Source organism: Gracilinanus agilis, chromosome 3 (genome assembly GCF_016433145.1).
Source record: "Gracilinanus agilis isolate LMUSP501 chromosome 3, AgileGrace, whole genome shotgun sequence".
Taxonomy (NCBI): Eukaryota; Metazoa; Chordata; class Mammalia; order Didelphimorphia; family Didelphidae; genus Gracilinanus; species Gracilinanus agilis.
Genome location: NC_058132.1, coordinates 47,563,424 through 47,577,680, shown reverse-complemented (window position 1 = coordinate 47,577,680; position 14,257 = coordinate 47,563,424). Strand labels below are relative to the sequence as shown.

At 38.2% G+C, this 14,257-nt stretch overlaps 1 protein-coding gene across 2 annotated transcripts in view; it reads right to left on the bottom strand.

The window, feature by feature from the left end:
• VPS13D (vacuolar protein sorting 13 homolog D) overlaps positions 1-14,257 on the bottom strand; it is a 364,180-nt gene that overhangs the window by 301,170 nt on the left and 48,753 nt on the right. For both annotated transcript variants that reach the window (XM_044667757.1, XM_044667758.1), the window contains exons 19-22: positions 13,425-13,576; positions 10,859-11,890; positions 4,846-4,936; positions 356-482 (exon numbers count right to left, since the gene is read on the bottom strand). In XM_044667757.1, the coding sequence (XP_044523692.1) occupies positions 356-482; positions 4,846-4,936; positions 10,859-11,890; positions 13,425-13,576 (1,402 nt within the window). The remainder of the gene's footprint in view (positions 1-355; positions 483-4,845; positions 4,937-10,858; positions 11,891-13,424; positions 13,577-14,257) is intronic.

The following is a 14,257-nucleotide window of genomic DNA, read 5'->3' as shown; positions in this document are numbered from 1 at the left end:
GTATTGTTATTACTAAACTTTCAGAAAAGCACAGATGGGAAAAATGAAGAGGAGGGTCTTTGAAATTTTTTTCCAGAGAAAATCTTTCAGTCACCACAGAGGCAGAGACCATTTAAATTTCCTACATTATTCCAACATGACTCACTTAAATCCATTTTAATGCAATTCAGCATAAAACAGGCATTCTCATAAACAAGACTTAGCCATTTTAAAAGTAAAAAATGGTCCAGCCACCAAAATAACAATATTTTAAAGACACAATGTCTTTACATTTTTTTTTTTGCTCAAGGAACAATTTGAGAGAATACTCAATTATGGGAAAAGTACCAAACGAGAAAAGAATCAATCATTTTACTTGAATATCTGGAAGATGAGAGCCTCTTCTCCACTTGTAGTGAAACGCTCTCTGTAGAATTCTCCATGAGAAGTCAGGTCACTTAAAGACAAGCTCCCAATACTTCCTTGTAACGCAAGATCTCCCTCTAAGAATGGGTTAAGAGAGAAAAAAAAATTAATTACTGGTCAATATTTATCTGTTTCATCAAGTCATAATGAAGAAAGCATGTGGTGAACTGTAATGCATAAAACAAATGAGAGACTTAAGCTGCCAAATGATTCTAATGACTTACTAAGCTATAGGGGACTGAAAGTTCAATGCTTCAACCACTAAAAATATGCATGGTAAGGCTGTGTTATCTTGGGCTGAATTTTAATCTGGAAAGAACCTGAGTAGCCATTTAATCCACCTAACAACCAAACAAGAATCTCCTCTAAATATACTCCGGAAGCATTCATCTAGTCTTTGCTTGAAAACTGTCAAAGAAGTGGAACCCATCACCACCCAATATGGATGTTTTACTTAGGAAAGCTCCAATCGTTTGGAAGGTTTTTGTTGTATAAGCCATAATTCACTTCTTTGCAACTTTCACCAACTGTCTAAGTGCTACCTTTTAGGGCCAAATAAAACAAGTCTAATATCTCTACCGCATGGCAACCTTTAAAGAACTTTATGATAACTATCATGCTTCTCTTGAGTCCTATTTCCTCCAAACTGAATCTCCCCAGTTCCTTCCATTGAGTCTTATATCCTATGACTAAGGCTTCTAACCACACTCTCCTCTGGAAGCTTTCTAGCTCATTAGTGTCTTTCCTGATACTTAAGATGCAGTCTGACCAGGGCAGAAACAGTAAAACTACTACCTCCCTAGACCTAAACAACTACCATCTTACCATCTAAGATCATATTAGCTTTTCTGACTGTTATACCACAATGATGCCTCATTAAACTTGTAATCCACTAACTAGTATCTAGTGATGACTAGACAATATTTTCCATCATATACTTTTGAAAAAAACAAAACCCTTAACTTCCATCTTAGTCTCAATACTGTGTAATAATTCCAAGGCAGAAGAGCAGGAAAAGCAAGGCAATTGGGGTTAAGTAGCTTGCCTAGGGTCACGTAGCTAGGAAGTATAAGAGGCTAGATTTAAAATGAGAACCTCCTGTGTCCAGGTCTGGCCCTCAATCCACTGAGCCACCTAGCTGTCTCCCACTCCCATCATATATTTATAAAATTGAGTTTGGGGGCTCATGTTTGAGACTATATGTATGTCTACTAAATTTCATCCTGGGAGAGTCAATCCAATGTTCTAGCCCAGTGATGGGCAAACTTTTTAAAGAGGGGGCCAAAGGAAAGGAAATACTCATCTGTCAGTCTGTTTCTAAGGCAACTCTTTTGAAGTTTCATTGTATTGTATCCTACTCATTGTATTTGGCTGATTAGGAATAATGTCTCGAAGTTGGATGGAACATTTGGGGGGCAGGGGAGGGGCTATGTGTCCCGAGGGCCATAATTTGCCCATCACTGTTCTAGCCCATCAAAATATTTTACAATTGTGCCTTAAAGTGTTAGCTAGTGCAGCTAAGTGTCAAAGTAGATAGAGTAAAGGGCCTGGAGTGAGGAAAAGCTTAATTCAAATCCAGGCTCAGACACTTACTAGCTGTTTGACTGTGGGCAAATCACTTAACTCTGCCTAAATTCCCTCATCTGTAAAACGAGCTGGAGAAGGAAATGGCAAATCACTCTAAGATCTTTGCCAAGAAAACCCCAAATGGGGCCACAAAGAGTCAGACACCTGACTAAACAACAAAAAAAGCATCAGCTATTCAGTCAGACATCTTTTCTGCATATCTAATAAGCAGGCCACCACTGATTTTATCCAAGTCTGATAACATATGTTAAGTATAACAGGGACAACCTCAGCTCCCCAGCTCAGCATTCCATGAAAGGTCTCTGCAAAACAGAGGAGAGATGTAGAGGTGGCCATTGAGCCCAACCCATTCATTTTGATGAGAAAACTAAAGCCAAGGCAAGTTAAGGGACCTGTCCGAGATCATGTAGCTAATAAGAGCCCAAAGTGGAATGTGACCCCAGATCTTCTGACCACAGAACCAGGTCTCTTCCCACCATATCACACCCTTTCATACCGATCAAACCATTAATAAGCACTCGCTGGGTCCAACCAGTTTTTGATCCACTTAACTACACAATTCTCTAGTGAAAATAAGTGTGTTCTAAACAAAAGAAGTGATAGTCCCTGTATACTTTCCCCTCATCAGACCAACTCTGGAGTATTGTGTACAATTATTAGCACCACACATTCTAGGAATGACATAAATTAGAAAGAGAATCGAAAGGAGAAAACCAGAATGTTTGTAAAAGGTCTCAAGATCGTGCCACTAGAGAGACATGACACTTGTCTTAAAAGTGCCTGCCAGGGGGCAGCTGGGTAGCTCAGTGGATTGAGAGCCAGGCCTAGAGACGGGAGGTCCTAGGTTCAAATCCGGCCTCAGACACTTCCCAGCTGTGTGACCCTGGGCAAGTCACTTGACCCCCATTGCCTACCCTTACCACTCTTCCACCACTATAAGTCAATACACAGAAGTTAAGGGTTTAAAAAAAAAAAGTGCCTGCCTTTGTATGTGCCATGCTGAGCATAATGCTGGGCACCCAGTAAGCACTGAAATGCTTTTTATTGACTGACTGTCGGGAGAGGGCTGGGCCTGTCCTGCTTGGCCTGAGGAAGAGAGTAAGAGACAAAGCTGAAAGCTGCAGTGAGTCACCCAACTTAATACTGTTCCCTGCAGTCTACAATCCACTGGCCTGCTTAAGCATCCTCTTTTGCCCCTTTGGAAGTCTCTGCTCTGGCCATCCCTCCTGCTTAGAGTGCTCTCTCTCATTGGCAACACCTCTTAATTTCCCTGATTTCCTGCTAGGTGAAAGATGAAGAGTCAGGTCTGGAGATGGGAGGTCTTAGGTTCAAATCTGGCCTCAGACACTTCCTAGCTGTGTGGCCCTGGGCAAGTCATTTAACTCCTCCACTGCCTGGCCCTTACTGCTCTTCTGTCTTGGAAGTGATACTTAGTATTGATTCTAAAACAGAAGGTAATGGTTGGGGGGACAGGAGTTTAGAAGGAAGGAGCCGCAATTAAAGAACTTTGCAGGAGACTACTGCCTTTCACAGTTTCTAGTGCCTTCCTCACTGAGATTAATTTCCATCTACTTTTTACTATATATTTCATATTAACTAATTAGTTAGTATTATTTACATGAAGTACTTAGGTTGCACAGTGGCTAGAACACTGGACCTGGAGCCAGGATGCCTAGAGTTCAAATCCTGTCACAGACATCTATGTAAAATGGGCAGTTCATCTCTAGCTAGCTCAGTTTCCTCATCTATAAAAGTGGATAATAATAGCACCTACTTCCAAGAGTTGCTGTAAAGATAAATTGAAATACTTGTAAAGCACTTTGCAAACCTTATGGTCATATATAAATACTAGCTGCTATTGCTGCTGCTGTTCATCTTATTATTATTTTCATGGGGTTTCCTCCTCCAGAATGTGAGCTCCTTGGGGTCAGAAATTCTTTTTTCCTTTCTTTTTATTCCCATCTCTTAACATAGTATCCAGAACATGAAGTGTTTAATAAATGTTTGTTGACTGAATCAGGTACACAAAAGTGGGAAGGGTAAAGCAACGAACTGTCTCTCACCAAGAAGAACTTAAGCAAAGGCTATATGACCATTTGTTAGAGATAATGTAAAAATGACTCTCTGTCAAGCAGACTAGAGAGCATCTGGAGTCCCAACTGAGATAATGAACTAATCCTGCCTCTGGGTCCCCACCAAACACTCTGTTCTAGTCCTACAAGCCCCAAGCCCTTGAGATTTATCACAAATCTAAGGGTCTATAGGAAAGGTTCCATAAAAATCATATCCACACAAACGTGGCAGAGGTAGAACCAATTTCTGCATCAGACTCACAAGATTCGTAGGTTAAAGAAGACAAAGCCACTACCTACAATATACAGCCTCCTTTTTGTTCCTTGAATTATGTCCTGCTTATTAGAAAATCTAAATTTTCTAAGAATCTTTTCCTAATTAATAAATAAGTTGTAAATCCTCAAGCTTAATCTGTAAGCTACTCTTTCCTTTACTACTGATAACACCACTTATGTTCCCCATTATTATTTAATCCACAAGGACAGGAATTGTGTTTAATTCATACTCTAAACTCATGATGTTTTGTACAATGCATCTATCCAGTGGAAACTCAATAAATAGTTGATGCAACTTGTACACAGAGTATTCCAATGTAGAAAGTGCCATGGGTAAGAATATTATTTTTCTACCTAAATAGTATATCCCGATTGATTATGAGTAGGCCAATAACCATAATCATGCCATGAATCCACCTATCACCCTATTGTCAACTAAATTTGTGATAAGAATACTAAAGGTTTCATGATTTTATGAAAAGTTTACTAAAAAAAATGTGCTTACCAATCATTTCCAGATGAGCCACCAGCTTAGAGACATTTGCTTTGGCCAACTCGCTAGTAGTCTTATTTAGCACAAGAGAAAGTGAATGAACCTAGAAAAGTAAGAGAAAGCAATATAATCATTAATAATGTATGAAAATGAGAGATAAAAAACAACATCTTTCAGAGATAAAAAAGTAACTTTGAAAATTTTAACTTCTAATGATGTTAATATCAGTTCATTTTTCATAAACCCTGATCTGGTGGTATAAGTGGGAAGGAAGCAACTGAATAGTTTCTTTTCATCTCTACATAACATTAACTGCTGCTACGCCATAGCTCGCTCAAAGAAACAATTAGCAAATGAAACTGAAAGGCTTTTGCAAGAATAAAAAAGCAAAGTAACTTAGGAGAGAAAGAAAGTGGTTGACTGGGAAAAAATATTTCCATCAAATATCTCTGACAGGTTCTGATAACCAAAATATAGAATTAATAAAAATACACTTAAGACCAAGAGTCAGTCTCCCTACCAAATCACTAATAAGAGTAATTGATCTATGTAAGTAACAAAGTTTTGAGGCTTTACCTAACATCAGCAAATTGGCAAAGCTGGCAAAATGCATAAATGTTGGAGTGATTTCTATTCCTCTAAATGATAAGTACCTATAGCATTCCATCTCTCCCTATGCCTTAACCCTCCTAAATCTATTCTATTCTTTTTTCCTTACCAAGATCTCCAATCCCTATTCTCTTCAGCCTTCTCAATGCCATCAGTCAAGCTCTAACTACATTTTCCTCCCATCCCCATTTAACTCTTCAGCTAATCAGTTCAATTCTACACTGTTCTCTTCTCTTAAATCCCTTGTCCCCTCATCCAAATGCCATTCATGCCCTGACAAACTCCAAGCCTGAATTACATCCACCATCCATATCTTCAAACCTTTTGAACTTCTTACTAATCACACCACCTCCTTAGTTCAGGCCTTCATAACCTCTTGTCCCAGACCTGCTCAACGACCTCTAAGTTTGTCTCCCAGCTTCAAGCATCACCTCATTCCAATCCAGCTTGCATTCACTAGATAGAGTGAGTTTCCATAATCAAAGATCTGATGTCATTCCTCTACTCACTAAAATCCAGCAACTCTAGGATTAAATAGCCATTCTTCTTTGGAGCATTAAAACCTGGTCCCAACTTCTTTTCTAGGTTTGCTATGCATTACTTCTTTTTCCCACACTCTAAGGGTCCAGACAAACTGGCCTTCTCTCTGTTCTTCACACACACACACACACACACACACACACACACACACACACACACACACACACACACACACACACACCATTCTCAGCNCACACACACACACACACACACACACACACACACACACACACACACACTTCATTCTCCATCTGTGCGCCTTTGCACTAGTGGTCCCCATACTCAAAATGCACTTCTTTCCTCATTTCCACATAATACAAATACAATCCCCTACTTTCTTCAAGTCTCAGCTCAAGCAATGCCTATATGAAGCCTTTCCTGAACCTTCCAGAGCACTGAGATTTTTTTTCCCTTCAATTACAAATGAAAAAACAATGCTCTGACCATACACCAAAAAGTAAGCTTTAAAAATAATTACTATTGTCAAAGTTGCATGAAAAATACTCCAAAGGGACAATGGCAAGGGTCAACAGTCTCTTTTGCCCTGGGTATTCAACAGTGAAGCGGTAGCACCATACTTAAAGAGGGGATAAAATGGAAGCTAACAAAGAAATGAAAGGAGATGAAAGAGAAGAGAAAGAGGAGAGTGGGAGAAGAGTAGGAGGAAGAACACAGAAACAGATAAGGGAAGTTTAGTCAGGCAGGGGAAGAGGAAAGGAAGAATTTGAACCAGACACTAGAGAAAGGAAGAAGTACTGACTCACTTAAGCAGCATAACCCTGCAATAGATGGCCTATCAAAAATAGAAGGATCTTTATAAAATATGAGTGAGAAAAAAATAATCTCAGCAGTCACTTAGAATCTACTTCCCCTTAGAAGGGGGACAGGGCAGTAATATGTAGTCTAAAAATCCCCCAAATGATTAAAAATGCTTGCTCTCAAGACTCTTGTCCAACCTAGAGGGAATTTGTGCTATTCTCCTAAAGAAATAACTATGTGTAGAATAGATGACATCCATGTTAAACACTCAATTTCTAAGTCCAAGGAAGTAATGGAACATACTGTTCTCAGTACAAAAACAAAAAGATCAAAGAAGCAAATAAGCCAATTAAGGTCATCAACTGTGGTGGCTTCAGAAACCTCATGAATCTTATTAACTTAAAAGCCAGAGGCCCTGAAGTATACTACAAACTTCCATCTCCTAGGGCTGCTTCTAAAGATCTGAGGCCTGATGCCAACTAATGGAAAGGCAGAAAAAAGACAAAGAGAAAATAGAGAAGAGCTATATCCAGATGAGAGAGACAGAGAGACAGAGCAAAAGAGATAGAGAGATGGAAATAGAGAATATAGAGAGCTAGAGAAAGATGAAGGAGATGTACTGCAATTATTCTACCCTGCTGCTCACCAAAATATGTCTTCAGGATCTTCCTATAGCAAATACTGACATTTATATACTGCTTTAAAGTTTACAAAGAATTTTTATATGCATTATACAATTTAGATAAGGTAGCTCAACTTTTGCTAGTGATAATTCCCCTTCATATCAAAAGAAGTATCTAAGGGCTTCTGGCTAGATGGTAATGTAAGGAGATCTAAAGGGGCCCAGAACACCAACAAACAATTCAGAGAAGTTCTAAAAATGTAGCAAAAGGAACAATGATAAAGAATATCAGAGAAAAATGTATATGAATTCCTCCTCTAAATCCAGTATTGTGCAAGAAGACTGCCAGAAACCAGAAGAGGTACTGAGTGAAGACAAGTTAGAGTAAAGACAAGGCACTCCAGAAGGATTCAGGGCCAAACCAGAGCAATCTGAAAACGGAAAGAAGGAGGATAAAACCAGCTAAGAGTATGGGAAGAAACAGGGTCTGCCCTAAGCATAAAGTCTCAATCAAGAAAAATGAAGCTGAAAATATATAAGCAAAAGAAAATGCCAAACCAAACAAAGAAAAGATATGGATTAACAGAACCTCAACAAATAAATCTGAAAAATGTGACTTAAAAAAAAAAAGATCTAGATACCATACTTCAAAAATCACCAACAAAAACTATATAGATCTATTATAATCAGAAGATGAAGTGAAAACAAAAAGACTTCCACCAATCACCCTTAAATGAAATCACAAATAAAATCTCCCAGAAATTTCATATTAAAATCCAGAGGTGCTGGGTCAAAGAAAAAACTTTACAAATGGAAAGAAAACCATGAAGCAAATATAGTCTGGATCACATAAGACTTGTCAGCTGGCACTATAAAGAAGAGAAGTTCTTGGAATACACTGTAAAAGGCAAAAAAATAAAAACTTACAACCAAAAATAAGTTTTTAAAAATTAGAAATCTAAAAAACTGAATATAATTCTATAAGGAAAAATATGGGACCCTTAATAGGAAAAAAAAAAAAGACTTTCAAAATCCCCACAGAAAAAACCAGAGCTAAGTAGAACTTTTGAAAAACATAACAAAAGAATGGAGAAAAAAAATAAAAAAAGTTAAATAACATTTGTATTTTTGGTAGTAGCAATAGAATAGTGAAATGCTTCCATTTTTAGAAGTGGAATAAGAACAAATGTACCTTCAGGATTGTGTAAAGGGAACCCCTTCCTCCTAGGGTCACATGAACTCACTTTCAAATGAATTAGACACAAGAGGGTTGAACAGATGTGCCCACATGCATGCATACACACACACACACACACACACACACACACACACACACACACACACAGAGTTTGCTGCAGAGATACATTAAACTCAACAAGAAATAAACAGAGATGTGCTCTTACCCCATACCCCATGAGGGAAGGTAAGGGATTAGACATAAAGAGAGTAAAAACTTGCAATCAGGGGCAAGGCAAGAAGACAGCAGCCAGAGCAGGATCAGGTTTAGATTACAGATCACTAACATTTAAGTACTTTTTCTTTCACCACTTTCTTCTTTGTAATGACAAAGCAGGGCAGATGGCAGGTGGCAAAGAAAGGAAAAAATAAAAAAGAATAAGATGGAAATAAAAACTCATTTAAATAACAGCTAACAATTATACAAAGACTAAAGTTTTGCAAGGTGTTTTACACAGATTAACTTATTTGATCCTGCAATAATGCTGTAAGGTAGATGATGTTATTATCTTCGTTTTACAGAAGAGAAACCTAAAGCTAAGAGAGGTTAAGTTATCTGTCCCCAGCTAGTAAATGTCTGAGGTAAAATTCAAACTCAAGTTTTCCTGATTCCTCATCCAATCCTAGCCCCTAAGTCGTCTTCTACCTCAATCAATTATCCAAGAAAACAGCAGTCCAATTCTGAAATGTTATGATTCCCTAATTGAATTTTTTCAGGTATATTTTTTTGAAGATTATGCTAAATTTCTTTCCTTTTGTTGAAGAAGTAGGGAACAACAGGAGTAGAATGTTAGGTACATCAGCCAAAGTTACTGTGTCAGATAACTTAACTATTTTATTTTAGACACAATGGAAAGCTAAGGGGAGGAGTGTAGAAAGAGGGTGTTTATCTGGAAACATTTCGTTTGTAAAAATAAAATCAATGAATAAACCCTTAAAAATAAATTAAAGCCTTTCTATGAATATCAAAAATAACAATACTATTATTTTTGAATGGCCTCCTTCCTTATCTCCATCTCAGAGTCCCCTTCTTCCTTTAAAATGCAGCTCAAAGGCCATCTTCTACATGAAGCTTTTACTGATTCCCCCACTGGTTCCTTCTCTCCCTTCCAATCTGTCTTGCATTTAATTACTTTGAATTTCCATGATTTATTAATTTCATATTTGCTCAGAAGACATGTGTATATGTACTTATTATTGCCCCATTATATCATAAGCTTCTTGCTATAAGTGAGTATTTCCTTCTTTGTTCTTGTATCCCCCACATAGTGCCTGGCAGTAACTGGCAGATGCTAAATATTTAATACTTGATTGATCTAAAAATGAGCAGAATGAGCATTAAAGACCAATAGTCAGTGGGAAGGGCAGCTAGATGGCTCAGTGGATTGAGTCACACCTGGAGAAAGGAGGTCCTGAATTCAAATCTAGCCTCACCCACTTCCTGTGTGACCCTGGACAAGTCACTTAACCCAGTGATAGACAAACTACAGCTTGTGTGCCAGATGAGCCCTACTGAAATATTCTATCCCACCAGCGACATTATTCCTAATCTGACGAATACTATGGGTAGGATACAATACAATGAAACTTCGAAAGAGTTGCCTTAGAAACAGACTGACAGATGAGCATTTCCTTTCCTTTGGCCCCCTCTTTAAAAAGGTTGCCCATCACTGACAACCATCAATTGCCTAACCCTTCATGCTCTTCTGCTTTGGAACCAATACAGTATTGATTCTAAGAAAAAAGGTAAAGAATTTTTTTAAAATCCCAGTAATAATAAAGTTGCATGGAATTTGAAGGCTCAGAGCAGAGTTGTCCTTTCATCTGGCACTACATAGAACTCCAATTATAGCACTGAAGAGAGAAAGTCTTTCCTTCACTTAAAGGGCTCCAAGGAGCAGATATCATAATCTAGTGGCAACATGGACCAAAGCAAGAAACTTTTTTTTTTTCAATTAAAGGTATCAGGGCAGCGGACTGAGAGGAAGCTCTAGAGACAGGAGGTCCTGGGTTCAAATTTGACCTTAGATACTTCCTAGCTATACGACCCTGGACAAGTCACTTAACCCCAACTACCTAGCCCTTATCGCTCTTCTGTCTTGGAATTGATACTAAGTATCAATTCCAAGACAGAAGGTCAGGTATTTCCCAGAGTGAATATAAAACACTGCTAACTTCCCCTGAAGATGAGAAAGACCCTTGTCACTCACTTCTCTTCTGCTTCTTAGAACCTGAAAGAGCCAGGGGAAGCCCATGTACCTTGAGGTCCAACTTGGTGTTAACTGGATCCTGAACATCAGCCTCTAGCAGGGTGCTGGACTCGGACCTTACTGTGTGCTGAATGTCTGCAGGCTCTGCCTTCATTGCATGGTTGTCTGCAGTGGAACCAATTCCAAAGAAGTCTAATATTACCACCCAAGTTTGCAGAGTGATCAGCACATCAAGGCAGTTAAAATCAACATCAACACTCCTGTTGATTCGATTATAGCAAGAAGAAAACTCAGGATGCTTCTTGTCCACAAGAAATATATTAATATGGACCAAGGAATCATCAAATTTACTCTTTCCACAAAAGACCTTCGGTTCATCCACAGTTGGAGAAGGAGGAGGGGTCAAGGGATAATCTTTGCCTTTATCTTCTTTTTGCTTTTTCCGGGACACGCAGGTTGGCCTTTGGTACAACTGAAAGACATTTGGAGCTTCTTCCATGTGTGAAGGTAGAGACCGAGGCATATCAGGGTATTCCACATTGGATACCAAGGGGCAAGACTGGGAAAGATATTCCTTATGCACTAAGCTAGACGGCTTGGGAGCTCCTCGAGACACCATTAGGTTCTTATATTTTGAATCTGGATTCTTCTCTAAAAGATCTTCCATCAGCAAAGAGCGCAAAGCAATCTGAATGGATAAAGTTTGAGGGTGGTCTTTACTAAATTCAACATCAAAATCTTGAAACCTTAAGCTCACAAGACCTTGGGCTCCTAAGGTCAAATCTCCACTCAACTGAACCTGAAGCTCTGAAATGCAAAAGTTGGCTTGGATCTGTGTGAAGGATTTTACTTCCCTCACAGATAATGACTTCTGAGAAGTACTGGAAAAGCTGGAATGGCTAAACAATCCATTCTCTTTCCGTTCAACACAGGGCTCACCACCAGCACTGAGAGAAGGAAGAGGAGAATTAGGGCTAGGCAATGAGGTAGAATTGGATGTAAACTTATTCAAGTCTTCACTGTAGACTAGGTTGTCCAATGTTTGTAGAACTTGTTCATATACATGTTTTGCCAATACCACCTGCATTTGAAGAGAGAGATAATTATTCATTTTCTCCCATATTTAAGCTGATGTGAACATTTCTCTGTGAGATTTCTTACACTATTTCTTATACAAGTTATGTCTCTCCCCAATATACTTTAAGTGAAGAACAGAAAAAGTCGATTAATGTAATGACTTAGATAATGGACTAAAAATGAAACTAAATAATCTGACATACAATAAGCCCTATAACATAAATTACCAAGGAAAGAATTTCCTACTTGAAAAGAATTACCAGAAAAAATGGAAAGCAGGCATGCAAAAATTAGATTGAGACCATCTTCTACTATTGGAACACAAAAACTCAAAATGATTATTTTTTGTTTTACAGAAAAGATTGGAACCATTTTGCATGAACTCCTTTCTTTCCCCTCTTTCTCATTTCCCAGCATTAGGATGCCTTCTGCTACTATCTTGTCCTTCACCTGGTCTCACAAGATGAAGAAGCCTCATTCCTTACCAAGGCTAATCCCTCTACTTGTTCAAGTAATCCCATCCCATCTCCTCCAAGAGATTGCCTCCTGTCATCTCCACTCTTATCACTTATTTTTAATCTTTTCCTGTATACTGACTCATTCACCACTGCCCATAAACATACCCATGTCTCTCTCATTCTCAAAAAAACCTCAATTGATCCCTTCCATTCCCATTATCATCCTTTATCTCTTCTGTTTTCTTCTCTCTTCTCACTTTCTTCTAAGCCCTTTACAATCTAGCTTCCAACCTTATCATTCCACCAAAACTGCTCTCTCCAAAGTTACTAATGATCTCTTAATTACCAAATCCAATGGCCTTCTCTCAATCCTCATTCTCCTTGAACTCTGAAGTCTTTCATACTGTTGATGACTCTGTCTTCAATCAACCAATAAACATTTATTAAGTGCCTACTATGTGCCACACCCTGTGTTAAGCATGAGGGAATACAAAAATAGGGCAAAAGTCCTATTGCCTATAGTCACTGCCCTCAAGGATCTCACTGTCTAATGGGGAAAACAACATGCAAACAAATATATACAAAACAAACTATACACAGGATAATTGGGAAATGATTAAAAGACAGAAAGAACTGTAAGTAAGACAGGTAAGGAAAAGATTCTTTTATAACATATTACTCTACCCCACCTTTATAATGCTTTTATACCTTATTCCTGGCCAGCTAAAATTCTCCTTTCTACAAGAAATCTTCCTGCCCTCCACTTAATGCCTATGCCTTCTCTCTGTCGATTATTTCATCCTGTCACTGCTTGTTTGTATTTGTTTGTGTTATCTCCCCAATCTGATGGTAAGCTCCTTGAAAGCAGGAACTGTCTTTTGCCCTTTTTTGTACCCTCCATGCTAAACACAGCACATAGTAGCTATTTAATAAATGTTTATTGATTGACAGGAGAATCTTGGTGTATTAATTACTACTTAAAACTAGAAATTTTTTCTCAAAATGCATTACAATGAGACTTTATTTTACCACTAGGTTTTACCATGAAGCAGATATATTGGAAACGGAAAAAATTTTTACCTGGACAGGATTAACAAATTTGCCTTCTATCTTCATAATACTAGAAATTCCCACATCATCTGGGCAATGAGTGAAAGTCAACTCACATTCCCTCTCCAAAGGGATCTTTTCCAATTTAAATTGGATGGTGGTATTGTTCAGAATGTGGAAAGCTGACACAAAGGGGAAAAAATAAGCAAGTTCAAAAAACAGTGCATATTCAAAGCTCAATGTACACTTTACCCTACTTAATGTTACTAATGATTAAATATAGCATCCTTGAGTTTCATTTGGTTCATAGGAGAGTCTCACTCTGAGGGTTATTCTAAAAAAGAATAGTGTGGACACTACAGTCAAAAACAATCTCTGGTATACATCCCAGGAACAGCATCTAGAAGTAATAAAAGACCAAAGTCAATTGGCATGAGGATGAACCATTTGGTGGTATTCATTCAATTCAATTAACACATTAAGTTCTAAATATGTGCAAGGCCATATGATGTGATGGGCATAACACTCCTTCAGTGTCAGCATCAGGGCACCATACCTTTCAGGATTTCACCCACCTCCAACTGAGGTGCTTGACACTATTTAGCTTCAAGGCACATCATGAAGACAATTAATCTCTCTGAGCCTTGGTTTTCTCATCTAAAAAATGAGGGGGTTGGACCAGATGATGTCTGAGATCAAGCGAATTTATAAATCCTATCAGGCTATGAATCTATTCTTATGATTTGTACCTGACTAAGGGGCATATAAAAACAGTTAAAAGACTAGGCTGTTAAATAAAATGTAAATATTAATCTACATTTATATTATTACTGATAATATTATTATAAGCTTCTATTCATATG